This window comes from Halichoeres trimaculatus, unplaced genomic scaffold (assembly GCF_033239565.1).
Source record: "Halichoeres trimaculatus isolate MK-OKI-2021-1 unplaced genomic scaffold, fHalTri1.1 fHalTri1_scaffold_1, whole genome shotgun sequence".
Classification (NCBI taxonomy): Eukaryota; Metazoa; Chordata; class Actinopteri; order Labriformes; family Labridae; genus Halichoeres; species Halichoeres trimaculatus.
In genome coordinates this window covers 14628638-14647856 of record NW_027437179.1, presented here as the reverse complement: position 1 = coordinate 14647856, position 19219 = coordinate 14628638, and the positions used below count along the sequence as shown (strand labels likewise).

At 39.3% G+C, this 19219-nt stretch overlaps 1 protein-coding gene across 3 annotated transcripts; it reads right to left on the bottom strand.

Moving 5' to 3' along the window:
* Positions 1 to 1645: 1645 nt before the first annotated feature.
* Positions 1646 to 19165, bottom strand: smpd4 (sphingomyelin phosphodiesterase 4). Of its 3 annotated transcripts, none has more exons than XM_074674235.1 (20): positions 19033 to 19165; positions 18546 to 18634; positions 18323 to 18409; positions 16009 to 16145; positions 15837 to 15912; positions 14597 to 14705; positions 14132 to 14184; positions 13727 to 13878; positions 13404 to 13536; positions 13195 to 13266; positions 8681 to 8818; positions 7268 to 7422; positions 7001 to 7091; positions 6615 to 6712; positions 6181 to 6344; positions 5418 to 5623; positions 5081 to 5311; positions 4690 to 4821; positions 4470 to 4598; positions 1646 to 2612 (listed from the first exon to the last, which is right to left on the bottom strand). In XM_074674235.1, exons 2-20 carry the CDS (start codon positions 18582 to 18584, stop codon positions 2292 to 2294), a joined length of 2523 nt encoding a protein of 840 aa, XP_074530336.1. In that variant the 5' UTR covers positions 18585 to 18634; positions 19033 to 19165; the 3' UTR covers positions 1646 to 2291. The 3 variants fall into 3 exon arrangements, with proteins under 3 accessions (XP_074530336.1, XP_074530345.1, XP_074530353.1); XM_074674244.1 differs by having other exon boundaries at positions 8729 to 8818; XM_074674252.1 differs by lacking the exon at positions 8681 to 8818.
* Positions 19166 to 19219: the final 54 nt, after the last annotated feature.

The following is a 19219-nucleotide window of genomic DNA, read 5'->3' as shown; positions in this document are numbered from 1 at the left end:
GGTAGACATAAGAAATTCATTTAATTTTTTTATTATATACGTCATTTTTTCCTTGACACACATATGTTGGTATGTAACATTTTTAATTTTTAACTTTATCTATTGTTTTATTTTTATTTTTCTTACCAAAAAAGAGAAAAAGTTTGCTCAAGAAGTAAAACATTTTGACTGGGGAATTCACACTACACTCACACAAAGATGCAACTAAAATGTTTGACAAAGGTCCATGTTTCTTGATAAAACTGAAACTAATTTTGCCATTAACAGAATGCCATGTTGACCTCTCTGACCATCACAGTGAGCCCATGGCTTATTCTTATCTCCTGATGAACAGAAAATCTCAGCATTATGATGGCAAAATGAGAACTGTTCTCTTCATATAGAGATAGATGAATGTTACAGAATAGGGTAGCAGCTTTGCTACCAGAAAAAAGAGCTGGTTAGGTGGTATCCTGAGAAAACGCTAAATCAATGGATCACAGGAAAACTGAGTGGAAAAATTTTTTATTGATGCCAACTTTAAGCTTGTGTGCTTAAAAAGCTAAGACCAATTTACATTGAAGGGAAAGTGCCTGTTTATGAGTAAGTACTTCCCAAAATTGAATAATCTGGACAAGGGCTTCTAGCTCTAAAAGTCTCAGCTACCTCCAGAGATTACATGTTCCTTTTCAATAAATAACTGGAGTTGTATTATTAAAAATCAACACAAAACCAACTCTCAGGAGCCTCCTATTTTATCTTGCAATACATACGATAGATCGGATCCTAAGTTATATCAAGAATTTAAATCTATAAATGTGGATCTGACTCACACTTGTCGCCTTAATTATAACTTTAAAAAGTATAGTCATGGGACCTGTGAACTTAAAGACAGCACAGCAGATCTAAAATCACAGATCTAAAACAACTCCATGATGGCTGTTTTCAGCTAATTACCTCCGCCAAGAAGGTTATGTTTTTGAGAGAGTTTGTCTGTGAACAACATAACTCAAAAAGTGACAAATGGATCTATATGAAATTTTCAGGAAATGTTCAAAATGGGATAAGGAAGAAGTGATTACATTTTGGAGGTGATCCAGATCACCATCTGGATCCAGGACTTTTAAAGGATTCTTTATCATTGTGAGATAGGGCTGTTTTCACCATATGTGTATATAACTCCACAACAAATGGATGGATTGCTTTGAAAGAATACAAGACAAGGTCACCATAATTTCTGACAGATGTAAAAGTACAATCCAGATCCTGGCAATATTAAGATACAGAATATAAAATATAAAATATGTACTGGGTCATCATAATTTTTAACAGTCAGGTAACAACTTATTGTACAAACCTGCAACTAACACCAAATTGTAGCTGAAAGTCTGCTGAAAGGGAGTATAACAATATAGTAGGAATAAAGTGTTGTGTGACAATCACAAAATGCTTGGCAGAGGCCCGCGCTCTATGAGCAATTTTTGAGTTCATACTTGGTCCTGAACATTTTAACAAATAAAGTTAAAGTTAAGGAGAAATCTGTTTTATATTAAATTTTTAAAAAGGTTAATCTTAACATAACTGATTTGCTTGTCATGCATCTCAACTCACCATTATGCAACAGATTGATACACTCTTTTACTCTTTAAACCAAGAGAACAGAAAATGAGTGAAAACAGTTTATTCAGTCTTTTGGACAAAAACATGTTCTGCTCTCTCTGAGAAAAATAGACACTTTATTCCATCTGGCATGTTTCATGTTTGGCCTGCATCTTGTCAAAACGAGAGAGAAAAAATCCTATGTGACAGAACGACAACAGTCTGTCTTTATTTACAACATGACATGGAGCACATTTCACACAGTCAGGCTGTCAAAGCGAGTGCAAGAAGAGGAAAGCTGCCAAACTGCTGCCAACAGGGTTCCCACATGTCCAGCCTCAAAGAGTTGCTGTCACTTTAAAAACCTCCTGAATATACAGACTGTATGCAAATAGAGAGCACTTAAACAAGACTGTGCAGCATGAGCCTAAAACTAAAAGACTTTTATACAGAACTCAAAATGTCAACTTCTTTAAAAAAAAATCCACACCTTCGTCTTTCAAACTTGTTTTTTCATCAGTAAAGGGTTTCAATATTTAGAAAGTTCTGGGATTTAAGACTTTTGACGGCATCACTTTGGGGTTTAGAAAGAAAATAACTGTAGAGTTAATCAGATGTGAAAAAAGAGGAGTTGCAGCCCTTTATGAAAACCTACTTTGGCAAAGCATTCCTTTAGAATGATTATTCCAGGCGTGTAGAGACCCTGTGCTCCGCTAGTGTGTCTTTATTTTGTCCCCAAACAGTGTCATGAAGAGTCCGTACAGGAACCCCCCTGTGAGGATGAGCAGAGTGCTGGATATGGGACCAAACGAAAGGAGAGCTCCGCAGAAGTAGAAGAGCAGCAGCAGCAGAATCGTCCTGTAGCTGGCCAGCAGGCGCAGGCTCAGCCTCGGCTGCCGGTTTCTCTCTAGAGCCTGCCGTGATACCGGGCTCTGCTTTAGTTTCATTGAAGAATCTTGATCCGATAAGTAGTGACGACCGAGGCGACCCAGGAAGTCTGGACGGGAGCAGAGTGCGTTCATGTGTCCTCCAAACTGTGGAGAGTGACAGGAGAAAATATGAATACCTGCTTGCAAAGTAACAGCTTTGTAGTTTTGACTAATTTTTAATTGTCACTTAACTACAGATATTACTGTCCCTATGAAAGAAACAGGCTGTGACTTAACTTACTCATTTTACATTGAACTTTTAAGTCCTATTGATAAAATTTTGATATTTGTGCTGCTTATGTAGCAAATAAGTCCAGCACATCCACACCGGATATATATATATATATATATATATATATATATATATATATATATATATATATATATATATATATATATATATATATATATATATATATATATATGTATGTATATATATATATATATATATATGTATGTATGTGTATATATATATATATATATATATATATATATATATATATATATAGATATATATATAGATATATATATATAGATATATATATAGATATAGAGTTTTCTTCTCCACATCCTTCTGCTCTGATATTAAGAAGACAAGCTAAATTGATGTCCATGTTCTTATGTCTGAAGGAGAAGTGCGAAACTACGCGAGGTGCTGTTTACACAACAACAGTCTTAGGATGAAATGCAAAAGTACTATTGAGTTTCTGCCTCTCGTTTACACAGCAACAGTGTTTTAGGCCTTGTACAACATAGCCAGGTATTTTCAAAAACAAATATCCCCTCCTCGTTCACTATTACAGATACTCTCGTCCACAGGCAGCGGGCAAATGTGCCAGTGGGTGCGGCTCGAAGCATGTCAAACCCATACATGGCAGTCTTTTTCAGACGTGCCGTCCAATCAGGATGAAACCCCATTATTCAACTGTGACGTTTGAGAACCAAGAACTCAGTTTTCCAGTATCTACACAAAACTACAGGTTTCCAAAATCTTCACTTTGGCCAGAGTTTTCAGGATACATAGTTTTCAGTGACTGTGATTTGTGTGGACAATAGGCCTAACCGAATAAAAACGTGCACCTTCCCAGATACCTGCTACGTGTGGACATGGCCCAAGACGCCCTAATCTGGAAACTTTTGAAAATTGCTTCCAGAGTGGAATTTTCCTGAAATGCCTCCAACACTGTAATGGTGTAAACAGCAAGCTGGAGTTTTCAGCTTTGCGTATTGCCCATTCGCAAACCAGATAACAGCAACAGTAAAAATGGCAGACTAGTGTGTTGTGTTTTTGTTGCTGAATCTGTTGACTGCTTTTCAACTAAATGTGCATCTGTTGCACCACTTCTGAACTTCTCCTATTATGTTTATTAGCAGCCAGCTTCAATTCTCCTGGTCTGTGGAGGTGTATGTCTCTACAGTTATATCCCCAACTACAGGCCTGGCATTCATGCTACAGTGTTTTCAGCCCCTCAATGACGCCCTGTATTGTGTTCTCATTGTTCATCATTGGTTAATGGTTAGCTGTGGCTATAGAATATAATTTTTTTGCTTGAAATGCTCTATCAAGTAAAAACAGTGTGTTGTTCATCAACCTCTATTAAAAGACACCTTAGGCTCCCCACTGTTCATCAGCTCTCCTCGCTGCTTTGACCTAACTTGTACCTAAAGCTCTTCTTACTCACACACAGCACTCCTAAAGATTCATTAACAAACTGTAGCTGTAAAGCAGAAAGCTAACATCATTTTTTAAGACTTTAATTTCTTTCAAATATCTAACTCTGTTGATGTATCTTTACACCTGTCTGCAGTTTTTTTTAATTCTAGTGGATCAAAAGTTTGTCAAAAATAGCTTCCCAGGAGTTCAAGGTAACAAGACAAGCAAGTGAGCAATTTAGGCCAAAGTTTGAGTGAAAACCAAAACAATGAGCTGTGTGAACTGGACTTTGTGTGGAGCTGACTTACTCTCTCATTAACCAGAGAAGAGATCTTGTAGAAGAGCCTGACCAGCAGGGCGTTTTCGTAGCTCCTGATGGGCTGAAGCTCCGGGTCTCCTTGATAACTGATCTCAAACCTGCGCAGTCCATTCATGATCTGCACAAAGGTAAAATACACACAAAGATACAAACAGTGTTAGATTTTTATTCTTTGCTGATTGGCCAGCAGTTACTTCCTCTGTACCAACCTGTCTCCTGCCCAGGTCGGTTAGGATGAGTCCGTTCTCTCCCTGGATACAGTCTGGAAGCTGTCTGGAGTTTCCATCATCCTGAGAAGAGCCCAGGTTGGCTATCAACTGAGTGAGCTGCCCCTGGTTCAGCTACGAGACAAAGAGATCCAAAAGTCACCTTGAGAGTTTTTACAGAGACGAAGATTCACTGAAATTCATCTTAAAACATGTCAAAAACATGATGTGGTGAGTTTAATTTTTATGTTTGGGAAAATTTTACATAAACAACAACTGTGAGCTCCTCCTGAATGACTAAGACTCTTTCTTTTTGTAACACAAACCTCTTAAGCTGAGCTTTAAAATTAATGTTATACACTACAAAACATAAAAACAAAGTAAGAAATCTCACCTTGAAGATTTGACACAAGTTCTCCAGAGCTCTGTCCAGGAACTCGTGAGTCTTCTTCAGACACTCTCCGCTCTCCTCGGGCTCAGCCCCAGTGAAGGTGTTGTTCATATCAGAAGAGCCCATCCCAAACCAAGACAGGAAGGAGTTGTTAGCCGCCACCTCATTGGAATGATCAGATATCCTTTTGGCAGTCTGTCTGGCTTGTGCAATTATTTGGATCAACTTCATAACCTGTGGAGAGGACAGAAAATTCAATCTCAGACCCTCATCATGCCAGGCGATGGGTACCCTCTGTAACAGGCTGTGAGGGATGTTATTAAGATTTCAGCTTTCTTACCGCCCCTCTGAGCTCAGTACCAAACATCTGTTTGTACTGACAGTCCTGACCCTCCAGAGCATAAACGTGACTCTTCACTCTGAACACCACGTCAGTCATCACTCGCTGCCGTGACGATAGGAAGCTGCCTCCTTGATTGGGCGTCAGGTAGCCGCGTGGTTGTCGATGGTGGAGGACGTGCTCTGGCTCCAGAAACAGCTGCTCTCCTGGTGAGGGATGTTTAGTTGTAGTAAATTTAAATATACAATACAGAGAGTCTAACCAAAAATAGAATTTGAGATCTTTGACAAATATTTCACAGGGTCAAAAATTATCTGCTGACAAATCAGTGCAAATATTTTCTGATGACTGTTGTTAGATTTAAATAAAAACTCTAAATACTTCTAGTAAAGGTTGAAGATGCTCCTCGTTTTTTTTGGTACAACAGTCAAAGCCAAGAGTTTCTCAGTTTTAACAACTTTCTTTCATATATGTGAGAATTTATCAGCAGATAGATTAACACTAGGTGTTGATACAACTGTAGATCATGACAGCGTTATTATAAAAGCACTCATGATTAGATGTCCAGAGATGTTTGTTTTAAGGGATCTTTAACACTCTTATTTATCTTGGCTGCTGTGTGTAATCTTTGCTGGAATCTTGAATAATGATAACAAAATAAAAGGTTGTCCTTTTTACAACTTTTTCACAAAACTCAGACTGACTGGTCAGAGACATCGTTTTTTCACCTCCTGTGTGTGATGTGTGTCTTTTCTGTTCTCACCTTTCTGGATCATGTCAGCCAGGTTGGGCTGCGCAAACACTTTAGCCACCCTGAAGACCATTAGAGCATTTTTGGCATTAACCAGATCTGTCCTCACAGTTCTGTTCAGAAACACCTGGAAGAGCTTTGTGTACATGAGCAGGTTCTCCTGGACAAACGACTCCCTGAGGGAAAAAAGTTAATGTCAGAACAAAACCAACCATGATCCTTAGTGTTCTCACTTGAATCTCAATTACATATTATTACACAAACTGTTGCACATACTACACAGTGTTTCTGCTTCATCAAGCATTTTAGCTCCATGAGCAGAACTCCTCATAAACAAACTTGATGTTCAGACTCTTTCTGATGAGGTGATTGTTTTGAGCCCTTTTTAAACCTTTTCCAGACAGTGCCTCTGAATCAAGAGTCAGAGAGAAAGACATCAGACTCACCATTTGTCAGGCACTGTTCTGCTCTGGTCAGCTTGAGGATTGCTCTTCTCTCCTGTGTATCTCCAGGGTTGGATGTAGCTCAGCCACGTCTCCAATACCTCAAAAAAGATTTGAAGTCAGTTAAACAAGAAGGGCTGAAGAGTTTAAATCTCTGACATAAAACATTCTGTAGTTAGATTGAGAGTGTTTGATCTACTTTTTTTGTCATGAAAAGACTGACTGAATGATTCAAGAAGAAAAAAAAATGAGGAGCTGTTTGAGAGTATGAGGCAAAGCTAAAGTGCTTATGAGCAAAGAACACAAGACAAAACCAAAAGCTATATCTGATGGTAAACAAATACAGAGAAAAAGTACAAATAGGTCAGTTTATTCTGCTTGAGACATACTGCTCTGAAGGAGGCGTCTAGAGGCCAATGTCCAAAACAATGCTGGAGAAACAAGTAAAGTTTCTGTTGCACAAAACGCTGCACCACCACTCTGTTGGCAGAGGAGAATCCAATGTAAGATTGTGTTTGCATGCCTTCACATAAAATAAAAAACAAAATATCAGGAAGAAATTAGGAATATTTGAATGCTTATTGCATCTGATATGAAAGACAAAACAGTCTACAGTCTACAGAGACTCTGACAGCTGCTGGCATGATCAATCTGACCTCTTAAACTCCTCCAGTGGGCTGGTGTGAGTGTGTGAGTGGGCTGAGGGTGAAGACGAAAGCTGCTCTGGCTTCAGACTGTTGGAGAAGGCATGCAGGTGTTTGACCAGGAGACGCACAACCAGGACATGCTCCTCTGTCGGGCTGAAGGGTTCCTGAAAAGATAACCAGTTACAAAGTGCTGCACACACACATACACACAGCATCCAGCTACCTTACAGATTTAAAGAGCAGCCAATCAAAATGCATCCCAGTCCGAAAGCAGCCCAGCAATCACCAACCGCTCAGAGCATTTTCTATTCAGCACAGAGGTCTCACACTTTGTTTTTTCATTGAGCTTTAAGACAAAGTCTACAGACCACTTCACTGTGCTACTCTCACCCAGCAAAGGTTTAGATTTCTTCTCTTCTGGTAAGGGTGAAAAATTACAAGTTTTACTTAACTTCTTACTTTTACATTTTTACACAAGTTCAGGTTGCAAAAGTGGTCATCATAATTTCATCTACTGAATTATAAAAATAAAGGTGGGACCTCTGTGCTCCCCAGACTGCTTAAAGCAAAGCTGCTTTGTAAAAAGGATGCAATGCTTCATCTTGTGGAGTCCAGCAAACACAAACATTACTTCAGCAAAGTACATCCTGTATGAATTTGAGCTTAGAGTATAAAACATATTTAATACTTACGTGATTTCTGAACATAATTAAAAAAGTATCTTTGTAACAGAGGAGTGTCAGTAGAAATGAACATTTATCTACCGTGTAAACATGAAACGCAACAAAGCACACAAAGCATGCCTTTCTAAACATAAAACAGCAAAGAGATCCACACCCAAACCAGCAAAAGTCTGCCCAAAGATTCAAACTCCAAAGCTTCATTCCAGGATTACTTTCCCTGTCAAGGATACTTCTCTGCAGGAATTCACAATTTACAGTCAGACTAGAGGCCTTGTTCAAATGAAGATGGAAGTAGAGGATTTTTCCAGAAGACAGAGCTAATGTTAAGTATGGTTTCAGGGGACTGAACACTCCTATAAATAAAAACTAGCAGCTGTGTTAGCAAGCCAAAGGTCATTTAAACATGCTTGATAATATAGTCTCTAATCCTGGACCCATGCTTAAAATCCAACCATCAAAGTAAACTACTACAATCTAATTTATCAGCACTAATCTTAGTTGTTGTGACTGTATGTTGTGTATTCTACTTTATCTTTCACTTCTACCTACTTAAAAGTCATTGCTTTTAAAAGAGCTACAACAATTTATAGAACTGGTGACTTGTGCGCAGAAGCAACATGTAAACTGATGTGACCAATTCCTACCAGCATAGGGCTGGTGAGTGCAGGGATGATGTCTCACCGTGTTTGTCAACATGAGAGAAGTATCCTTGACTCTGAGTGAACTGACTGAGGTTTACCTCCAGGAGGCCCCAGAGGGGCGGGGGTGAATGAAAAGGTAAAAGTACTTGGTAGGTGTGGAGGGTCCCAGAGCCTGGTGGGGCGTGGGGTTGGCACGGCATGCTGGACATACTGAGGCGGTACTGCAGCAGCGCCAGCTGTTCACCCGTAACCACCAGGAGGGAGAGGAAGACGAGGAAAAGGAAGGACAACGACAAAAGGTGGAGGTGGAGGAAAGGAGGAGTGGAGGGAGAAGAGGGGAAACCAGAGAAGGTGAGGAAGAGGAGAAAGGAAAAGGTGGCAGGAGGAAGGTTCACATGAGAACAGGAGAAAAAGGTAGCAGCAAAAAGGAGAGTGCAACCAGACAGAAAAATTTGACCAAAACACAGTGAGGAGGAGAGGAGCAGACAACAGGAGAGGAGACAAACAAGAAGAAAATATGACTGTGGGAACACAACGCTTTTGATGCTGGAGGGATGCAGGGGCCTGTCGTACACTCAGGACAAGAGGGGTTACATGGCTGACGGGATGGGAATCACTTCTCAAAGTCAAACATTGGTAAAGAAAAATACAAAACTGACAATTTGTGGTGGACACCACCAAAATTTCAATGAAAGCCTTTTTCCTCAGGAGCTGTATACTGTACTTTTTGCAGATAAATCATCTCAACATGTGGAACCTGATATACAGATGTCAGCATGACTTCCATCTCTGCACTAAGTACACTATAATGCTCAGGTGTTGATTGAAATGCCAGATTTTTCTCAGCCTTGGTTTCCAGTTGCTTCAGTTCATTGAAGCTAGTCATGCCTCATCTCTCTTTTAATATTTCCTTCCTTTCCTATCCGACTTATCAAAAAAAATAAAAAACTAAAGGTTCAATAAATAATAAATAAAGCAATTCTTTAAAAAAATATATTTTTATTTTTTTGTTAATTTAACATTTTTAAATGAATCCCATCCCTCATACTTCACAATCTTAACAGAATGAACTCAAAACTGTAAGATTTTGTTAATGTGCACAAATATCTACAGTTAAAAAGCAAGAAAATGTACATTTTGTGATTTTGTGAAAACCAATTGTTTTGTCCAATTGTACTTCAGTTTGGTTGGTTGATACCAATTTGTCAAAATCTTGCAGTTTACATTCACTCTTAAGCACGATGGATAAGTAAACACAGTTGTTAATATGTTTTAAAGGGTGAGCATCTAGTATCACAGAGGTAAATTTGCAACTTGTCAGAGCTGCTGGCCTATGGTCAGTGTATAAAGAGTTACTGAAACAGTGAACTGTACTGAGTTACAGTTCACTGTCTCCTTGCAGCCTTATGGAGCAGTAATGAAGCAGTCATTCTCAGGAACAAGTCTGGTACATCTGAAACAAATATCTTTAAAAATACTGAATGTGTTAGTTAATTGCTCACAGAAACAAAAGGCTGCTGCTTTGACAACTAATAGCTTTATTTTAACTGCGGGAATCCTTTGATTTCTTCCTTGTGCATGATAGTAAATTGATTATTGGAGTGAAATATGTCACTCAAGGCTGGACAAAACATGTAACATTCCTTCTTACATTCAAAAATAGAAACAAGGAGAAAACTGTGTGAAATAAAGTAAAAACAAAACTAGTCACTCCCAAGCATTATCTCAAACTAACAATAACAGCCCCCAGCACTCTATTTCCAGAAGCATCTACAACAGTACTGCCCCCTAAGCACTGAGGAAACCGCCACTGAGTGTATAGCGAGTGTGTTCTGCACTGCAGCTTGGTATCAGACAGAGTCAACATGCAGCTGACGCTGTGGGTCAAAGTACAAACTTTGTGAATAAGCAGGTTAGAGGGCCAATCAACACCAGCATAAAGTCTCATGATAACTGCTTTGGACTAAAAGTTCAATAATGAAGTCTGCATCAAATATAACCAATATTTGGTGAAATGTTGCCAAGAGGGAACTGAATCTATTAAAGAGGGACAGGAAAAGAGAGTCCACTTCAGAAGACCAACCTGTTTGATCATTTAAAATGAGCCTAAGTGCAACACCTTGCAGTCATGATTTAAAGAAATCTCTATTCAAGCGCTAGTGATTCAACTATTCAGAGCAGAGTCTGTTTGTGAAACAAGAAAGAAGTTCTGACATTGATGATTAAAGAAGGGGTATTCAGCTTTTCCATATTTCAAACATGGATAGAAAAATAAAGCTGAATGTTTGGACTAAATATACAGATTGTCAAACCGTGAAATATTTATATGTTGTAGAAATCCTTGAATCTTTAAACTGATCGAAAAGCTCCATTTAATAATAGCAAAAATTTCTTCACAAGACTTGTTGAAATGATGGCCATCACAAAAGGGACATCCTGACTGATTCATGACTTGTTGGAGGGGTGGGATCAAGAATGAGTTTGCCCATAGCTCCGCCTCCTACAGGCCTCAAGAGGGCTGGCCAATCAGAGGGAAGGGGGTTTGTGTAACTGTGAGCCTTAAAGTGATACTCCGGTATGGAACAAGTTGGGTCCTATCACAAGGTTTAGGGCAGAAATTACCCCTACAGCAGTGATTTTGTGCAGCAGAAGCCCAGAGCGCTCTCACCAAACACCCCCTCCCTGCTCCTCTGCCGGTTTCCTCTGCACTCAGACAGGGCCATATTTTACTTGACCAAAAACACAAATAAATGGACTCCCACCGAAAAAATCTGATATCTGTCTGCATTCACACTTTATTTAGAGAATTTTCAGTGCGTTACTTTCACACAGAAACACCGCTAAATAAGGCTCTAGTTCTCATCGTGTCTCTTCATCCTGGCATACTACCTGCATTTGTTAAGATCTGGCACACCGCGCGCGCGGACTGATACACTAAGCGGCAAGCGCCTCGTATCCAGCTGTGGCTCTGCAGCGGAGATAGCGCCGTTTTATGACACGATGAGTTTTTCGGTGGGAGTCTGTTTATTTGTGTTTTTGGTCAAGTAAAATATGGCCCTGTCTGAGTGCAGAGGAAAACGGCAGAGGAGCAGGGGGGGGGTGTTTGGTGTGAGCGCTCTGGGCTTCTGCTGCACAAAATCACTGCTGTAGGGGTAATTTTTGCCCTAAACCTTGTGATAGGACCCAACTTATTCCATCCCAGAGTATCACTTTAAAGAGACAGCAACTGTTTCAGACAGGAGCTGAAACATGGGTTTTCTAAAGCACTGCTATGAGAGAGAAAAATTTGGATTTTTTTAAGCTATCAATTATGAAAACATAAAAATATACTGCAGGGGCACCAGCGGGACACAATACAGCCTTAAAAAAGCAAAATACTCACTTTTTAAGGAAGAGCAGAAACACCCTCTGGAACTTAATTTCATTGAAACAGTTTCAGTGGAAAGGGGGGGTTAATCAATTAATTGTTATCCTTACACTCACAAACCTCTAATTTAGATTCTTGGAAACCAAGAACTTCTGTAAAAACTCATATATCACTTTACCTTTCCAATAAATTTGTGAATCACTGTTACAGTTCCCCAAGTCTAACTGGATTTAATACTTCTCCTCACTGAGTTAGAAATCTAGATCCAAGCCATCTTGAGGATTGGTCTAATTAAAGAGTCAGAATGAAGATTCATTTGCTCACACTGATTTGTTTCCATGTAGCAGGCTTTCATTTTATCTTCTACTGAAACTACAAAAAGCTGAGAATAAATGAAGATTTAAAAAGGCAAAACTTTCAAGATCAACTACAAGCATTAACAGAGATCTGACTAACAAACTTCAGAGGGCTTTTCCACAGGTTAAACCCTTCAGAAACTCATTTAAAAACTAAATTTCTGACCTAACTACAGGCTGTCGTCTAATCATCTTTGCATAGAGATCTTTGATGTCAAAAAGTTTGTAGAAATCTGCACTGACAGAGGTTTACGAGATGTGCACTCTTCAGGGTTTTGAGAAGCCGTTGTGAATTTATGCTGGTGTTTTAGGTGCATCCACAAACTAACACTTGGTGTTTTGGTCATGCAGCATGCAAAGAATGGACAAGGCAGCAAAAGCACTACTACCAGGAACACATGCCGGATTCCTTAAAGCAGCAGCATAGCCCTGCATGTGCTACAAAGACAAAGCTGATTCTGAAGAGCAAACATTTTGATTTGAATGATGGTGCGAGTCAGGCAGGAAGCAGGGATGTCCGTTGTGTGTTCACACTGAAGCAACTCAAAAAAAAACTCAACACATCAAAACACTTCTGTTGCTATCCTATAATATACTGCATGATGGCACACAGAATTGTGGTTGCTTGCAGTGTGATCACAGCTACATGGATACATGTTCTTCTCATCATCTGAGGCAGCCACAGAAGCTGGTGCATCTTAAAAAAAAAGCCTATAAACAAAGAGACATTTATACAAGAGCCTCTAAACATAGAATCAAAGGGTTGGGGAAATGTGTGGGGGTCAGAGGACAGGAGTGGGGGGCTGTGGTCAGCCAGTCAACAGCCAGCAGTGTGGAGCCGCAGTGCGATGCGGATAAAAGGGTGGAGGAGGAGGGATATTTCACTTACCTTCACCTGAGGAGACTGCAGCTTCTGATACATGTCCAGGGAGTAGTGATGAAGCCAGATCTCCACAAACATCTTCACAAAATATTCATTCAAAACAAATATTAGCCTTATTGTTCAATAGATCAAACACTAAAACATAAATGATTAAAACCTTGTTAAAATATTTGTCTTGTGTCAAATCTGGGATACTTTTGGAAGCTGAGTCTCACCTGTAAAAGTGTTTCTGTCCTCCAGATCTCCTGGGCTGAGGGATCTGCATTGACTGATGGTTGATGGAAGATGTGATGTTTGAGGAGACTGGGACTGTGGACACCGTAACCAGCAAAAGAAACGCTGGAGGATCTGTGGAGGCAAGAGAATGAAGGAAGAGAGAAGCATAAAACACTTTGAAAATCAATCAAAGTTTGATGCATCAAACAATTTGAGCTCCTCTTTGACAACTTCAATGAAATCGTTTTTAAGAAATGTGCATAAAATGTAAAATAATTTTCAGCAGATTTTTCAGGATGAAAACCTGTCTTTCTAAAAATACCTCTGTGATGGTGCTGTGACAGATCCCCTAGAGTCAGAGAAAGGAGATGGGGGGACACTTCCCTCACTGGGGAGGAAGTATTTGAGGTACGTGTCCACTAGCACAAAGTAGGCACTGTCAGTTGAGCTCCCATGATAGCCTTGAGGATAGATCTGAAAACAGAAAGGGTATTTGTTCTTAATTATGAGAAAACACAAAGACAAACCAGTCATGTTAAGTTACTTTTTGGTAAAAAAAAAAAATGTTATTTGAAAAGCATATCAGAGATGAGAAAATTAAATATTTTTTTTGGTTTACTGTGTGGGATTTAAGAGTAAAAAAAACATCTGAAAGATTCTGAAATGTAATTTAACTCAATAGTGATGACTTGACGAATGTTGCACATATCTCTACAGACAAACTCACCTTTGGTGTGATGAGACAGTATGCAAAGTTAAACATGAAGAATTCAAACGGATCTGAAGAAAGTTAAGAAATTGAACATCACAGCTGTTTTTGTCCCCTCCCAACCCGAAATAAACCCTCCTATGGTCTGACAGCAAAGCGGGTCACATGGATACTTTTCAGAATCCAAACTGAAAATATGAACACTTTTTTTTAAGACAAACTATTTCAATTGGAGATGTTGTACTTCAATATCAGGCTTTGTGGAAGAACACCTACTTATTCTCAGTTTCTCCTGAAATACACTGTTTTCCTTACTGCTTTACGTAATTTTACTTTTAAACCTCTTATACTACTACCAACTCTAGGGATTTTACAAGAACAAGACAGAAGAGTCAACAAGAGTTGAGTCAGCCATCCTTTGGATTCCCTCACCGACAACATTAGAAGAAGTCGGACGGACAGTGTATGTGTTGGAAAGGATACTGAGAGCGAGGTTTAGGGTCAACAGACCCGACAGTGGGAACTGCAGCTTGTTGTGGAACAGAGGACAGTCAGGAAGGACGCCCTCCTGGATGCAGGCTTTCACAGGACCCTGTGAGATACATCAAACATTCGAATTCAAGCTACAAACTCACACAATAAATGAAACTGTGCTAGATATGACTGGGATTTTATCAAAAAAGACATCATAATAATTGTAATAGTTTATATAAAGACTGCTTTTCAGTCTGTTTCATGTCAATGTGACTACTTTCAAGGCTTTGTCATAAATAACATCATCCTCTACCTTAAATTAAAGATAAATGTTTTATCTTTACAATCTATCTTTATCGAAACAAACTATATAAACATTGTAGAATTCTTCCTGTTTTATTGGACCTAAATTAAAGCCTGCATATAATCAGATTAACAACCAGCTAGAAGAACAAAGTTCAAAGTTTCACCTCCTCACTGATACGATTTCTTCTTGGGGCAGAGATGGGCTAAGCTCAAATTACTAAACAGTTCTTTATTGGCTGTTTTTTAGCCGTCTGACACTCATGCTGCATTTGCACAGCAGCAGTTCTCTATTTTTTCTCTGTATAAAACCTGCAGGTGGTTAAAATTGTGAAATTACAGAGAGGGCGGTTTGTTGCTTTACAGATAAGTTGAGGTTTAAAAACAAAATGAAGAAACACACGGGGAAAAGAGGCCTCAAGGAAAACTTGAAGCTTTGAACTTGTGAGAAAGCAACTCTGGCATCCGACTCCAGTAACAGTTGTCATATTCTGTAAGTTATTGAGTGAAAGCTAAATCTTTACCACATTTTTTCAATAAACTGAAAGACCTGAATCCTCACTATTCTGTTCAAAATCTTCAGTTATCTCTGAGAAAAATATGACTTTCAACAGGAGAATATAAAAACTAACAGTAATTTCGCCTGTGTTTGTGATTGTTTGTACTGAACTAGACAAAAAGAGACATGGTATTTATACTGTTTGATAATAATTAAACTCAAAATCAGATATTTTCAGTTTTAGTTTCAGTACGCTATGAAATTTTTAAACTACCAGTCAAAATGTTCAAACTTCAGATGAAAAACTACTCAAAATGTTTCAATAGACTAATTGGTTGTGATGCACCTGTAATCATTCATTTAATAGAGGTGAGGCTTGCTCTATAATAAGACATGAAGTGGAAGTAAATACAGAGAAGAAATAATGAGTGGGAAACATTTTCTTACCGGTAGATAATTGACGGGTATTTCATATTTGTAATCCTCCGCATGAAGTTTGTAAACAAGCTTCATCATCGGCCCACTGGAAACAGAAGCAGAGAAGAAAAAGGTCTGATTTGAGGAATGTTGCCCCCTTTTTTTTCCGCTGTAGTCAGACAGACAGATGGAGTGTATGTACCCCGGGTTTAAAAACTCCATCACGATGTTGTACTCATTGTTTCGTGGGTGCAGAAGTCGCAGGTTCCAGCCCGCAATGATGCCGTCCAGACTGCCAAACACTGTTTCCACCAGCCAGGGGAAGATCAAGTGCAGCTCCTGCAGGGAATCACACACATACTGTGAATATTCTGTAAAAATGAATTTAAACACAACCGGCAGCAGGAGACACCTCCACTTTGAGGACTTAGCAGAGCTGTGTGGAAAGCACATTTCTTTTTTATAACATTGGTGCATGAGGAATGTGTACATTCTCTAAATGACAGACTGAGCCACTTCGATGAACCCACTTCAACTATCAAGCACTTTTCACATAGCATTGAACAATGACAGACCTTTAATCTTTTGAAATAGAAATGCAAAGCATTACAGTGAAACATTTATATGAACCCTGAATTCAGGGGATTAAAACTGGAATGTTTAGCAGGAATCTCTAGAAAACTGTGATCATAACAACAATCTTTCACTTGGTTTACAGAAACCAATGTCTGGGCTGGTATGTTACTGATAATTGAAACTTAAACCTTCGACACCAACAACACTTATTATTCTGCAAAACTAGCCTGAGGAGTGGAGATGGCAGAAATGGTTTTGCAGAGGACTTTGTCATAGTGAGGGTTGTCATTAAAGAAAATTTAAAATCAAATCATTTTATTTTTTTTTTAAGATTTTGAAGGGCTTTCATATTTCAACGTTGGTTAGGCAGTAGAAGAGTGAATAGAGCAGGAAACTGTCAGAGAACAGTGAGTGACAACCTGGGCTGCCTTCACCAAGACTACAGCTTCTGTTTATGGAGAGCAACACCCAACCGCCTGGCCAAATCAGTGTCCCCCAAGTCCCCTGAAAACTTCTAAAGTTATGAAAGTTGCAGAGCAAAAGACTGATTGATCATCTATTTTTAGAAGTTTAAATATGCAGCTAACTGCTGTACAACCACCTTCAGGACAACTAGCCTACAGTATCAGCTGAGGATGTTTTAAATTAAACTGGATCTGCAAAAAAAGTTTGGTAAATCTTAATATGAAAAACAAGAATACTAACTAGGGATGCACCGATATAAAAACTTTGGCCGAGACCAATATCTGATGTTAATACTGTTGTTATGGCCAATAACCAATATCTATCCATATCGATATTGGTAAAAAAAATAAAATCTGAGATGATGTGTTGAGGTAGTTCAGGGAGAAAGAGTGGCACCACCGTAAGAAAAGACCACCATGAAGGGGAACAAAGGATGGTGTGCCTGGGATGAGCGTGATCAAAGAAGTATGTTTTGTCTGTTTTTTTTTTTTAAATCAAAAATAGGAAGAGAGGCATTTACTAAACTTCAAACAAAACAAAAACATAAGCAGAGAGAATTTATTTGGCCACTTCTACTTGGTTTATGTCAAAAACAGTAAATATATATCTATGTCAGTTTATTACCCACACTAGTAAGTTATACCTTGTGGAATTAGTAAAGTGAACTCTTGCCTTATAATAGATACTAATTCATAAATGAACTTTGTGCAACTGTAATCTTACCTCCAAACTCTCTGTTACATCCCTCACTGAGCCCACTATCTCCCACTGAAGTAACAACAGCTGCTCTCAGATAGAACTGAGCTATTTTTGTGAGCAAGTTTCTGTAACTGATGTATGCAAAAACAATGACAGGAACAGACATGAAGACCAAGAATCCAAAAGGAGCGGGTATCTAAAATATCACTGTAGATTTGTTTGATGCTGGGTACAGCTCCTCCTGTCCACATAGTACAGATTACAGAGTAGAGTGCAAAGTCCCTTCAAAGAGAAAGTAAAGACACCTAAAGCGAAACCCAGAGGTCAAAGTACAAGCAGCTGTCTCTGCATGCAACAAGCACTTAACGTGAAAGCTGAAGTCCGGCCTCCACAGCAGACTCAGACAAGATACAAGCAGCAGAGTGACTCTGCGGTGTAGTGTGACATTCACTAGTCCGGTGGTATGAAGATGCACCAAGATGCATGGTTATGCAAGAAGAATGTTGTCAAAAAATAATATGTAGATGTCTCTGTTTGTTTTTTATGACAAGCCAAAAAAATGTACCAAACAGGGATAGCACATCCATGATCTGATCTAAACTATGATCTACTGAACACCTCATGATAACAATGAGCTTAACACAATAGCATTAACTTTACCTCATTATTTTTATTCATGCCCCCTAATCCAGGTTCACAGTGATAATTATTTTTTTTACCAAATCTAGCTTCAAAATGATGGCAAACGCCAACACTTGAGGCAGGGTGATGAGTACCTTTGCAGGATAGTCGTCAATGATCTTCACCAGGTCTTGGCATCGTTGCAGAAGAGGTTTGGTGGTTGAATCAGCTTTAAGGTTGGCCTAAACAACAATCACAATACATCAGTTAGCACTTTTTAAACACCATTCCAACTAAATGTCTTTTAAAGCATGCTAATCTATGAAACAACGTGACAGATGGACAACATAGGGACAATACTCATATTGAGAGACTCACCAGTAGGAAACTGGGCTGTTGAAGTGTAGGAGCAGCCATGTAGGACCCTAATGTTAATTTCTTCCTGTCTTAACTCACTTGGATCCCACCTGGAGGTTGCAGACACATACGAAAACTTTTTTTTATTTTAATTTCCAGAGCTGGCGTTAGCCGGCGACTTAAACTAGCCTAGCACAACTTCGTTAGCCACTTCAGCAGAAAAATAACACTTTACTTCTCAGACAAATGGGCGTGTGGAAACCGGATGATAACTGTGTGTTCGGGTAATCCAGCAACAATGTCTCCCATTGAGTGGAAAACTCAGCAGCCAGGCAGGCAGAGTGACAGTCACTGAACCATGCGAGTCAGCAGGAGCGGGCTAACGAGCGACAGCTAACCAAGTTAGCCAGAAAACAGGTCTAAACTACCAGGACTACCTGGTTATGCGTTGAACATGAGCTCATACACTAAAGTGAAATTTCACAGTCTTTAATTAAACCCTCCGTACCTCCTTTGTTGATGAGTGTTGAAGATTTTGGCTACTTTCGGATCAGTCGAGTCCCCATCAGTGTGCTCCAAATACGAACCTCAGCTCAGCAGCAGCCGTTAGCTTCTTCTTCTGTGGTGTTTGGTCGATTGTCATGTTGCTGAGCATTGCTGCCACCCCGTGGCGTTACATGGATACTGAAGTCTAC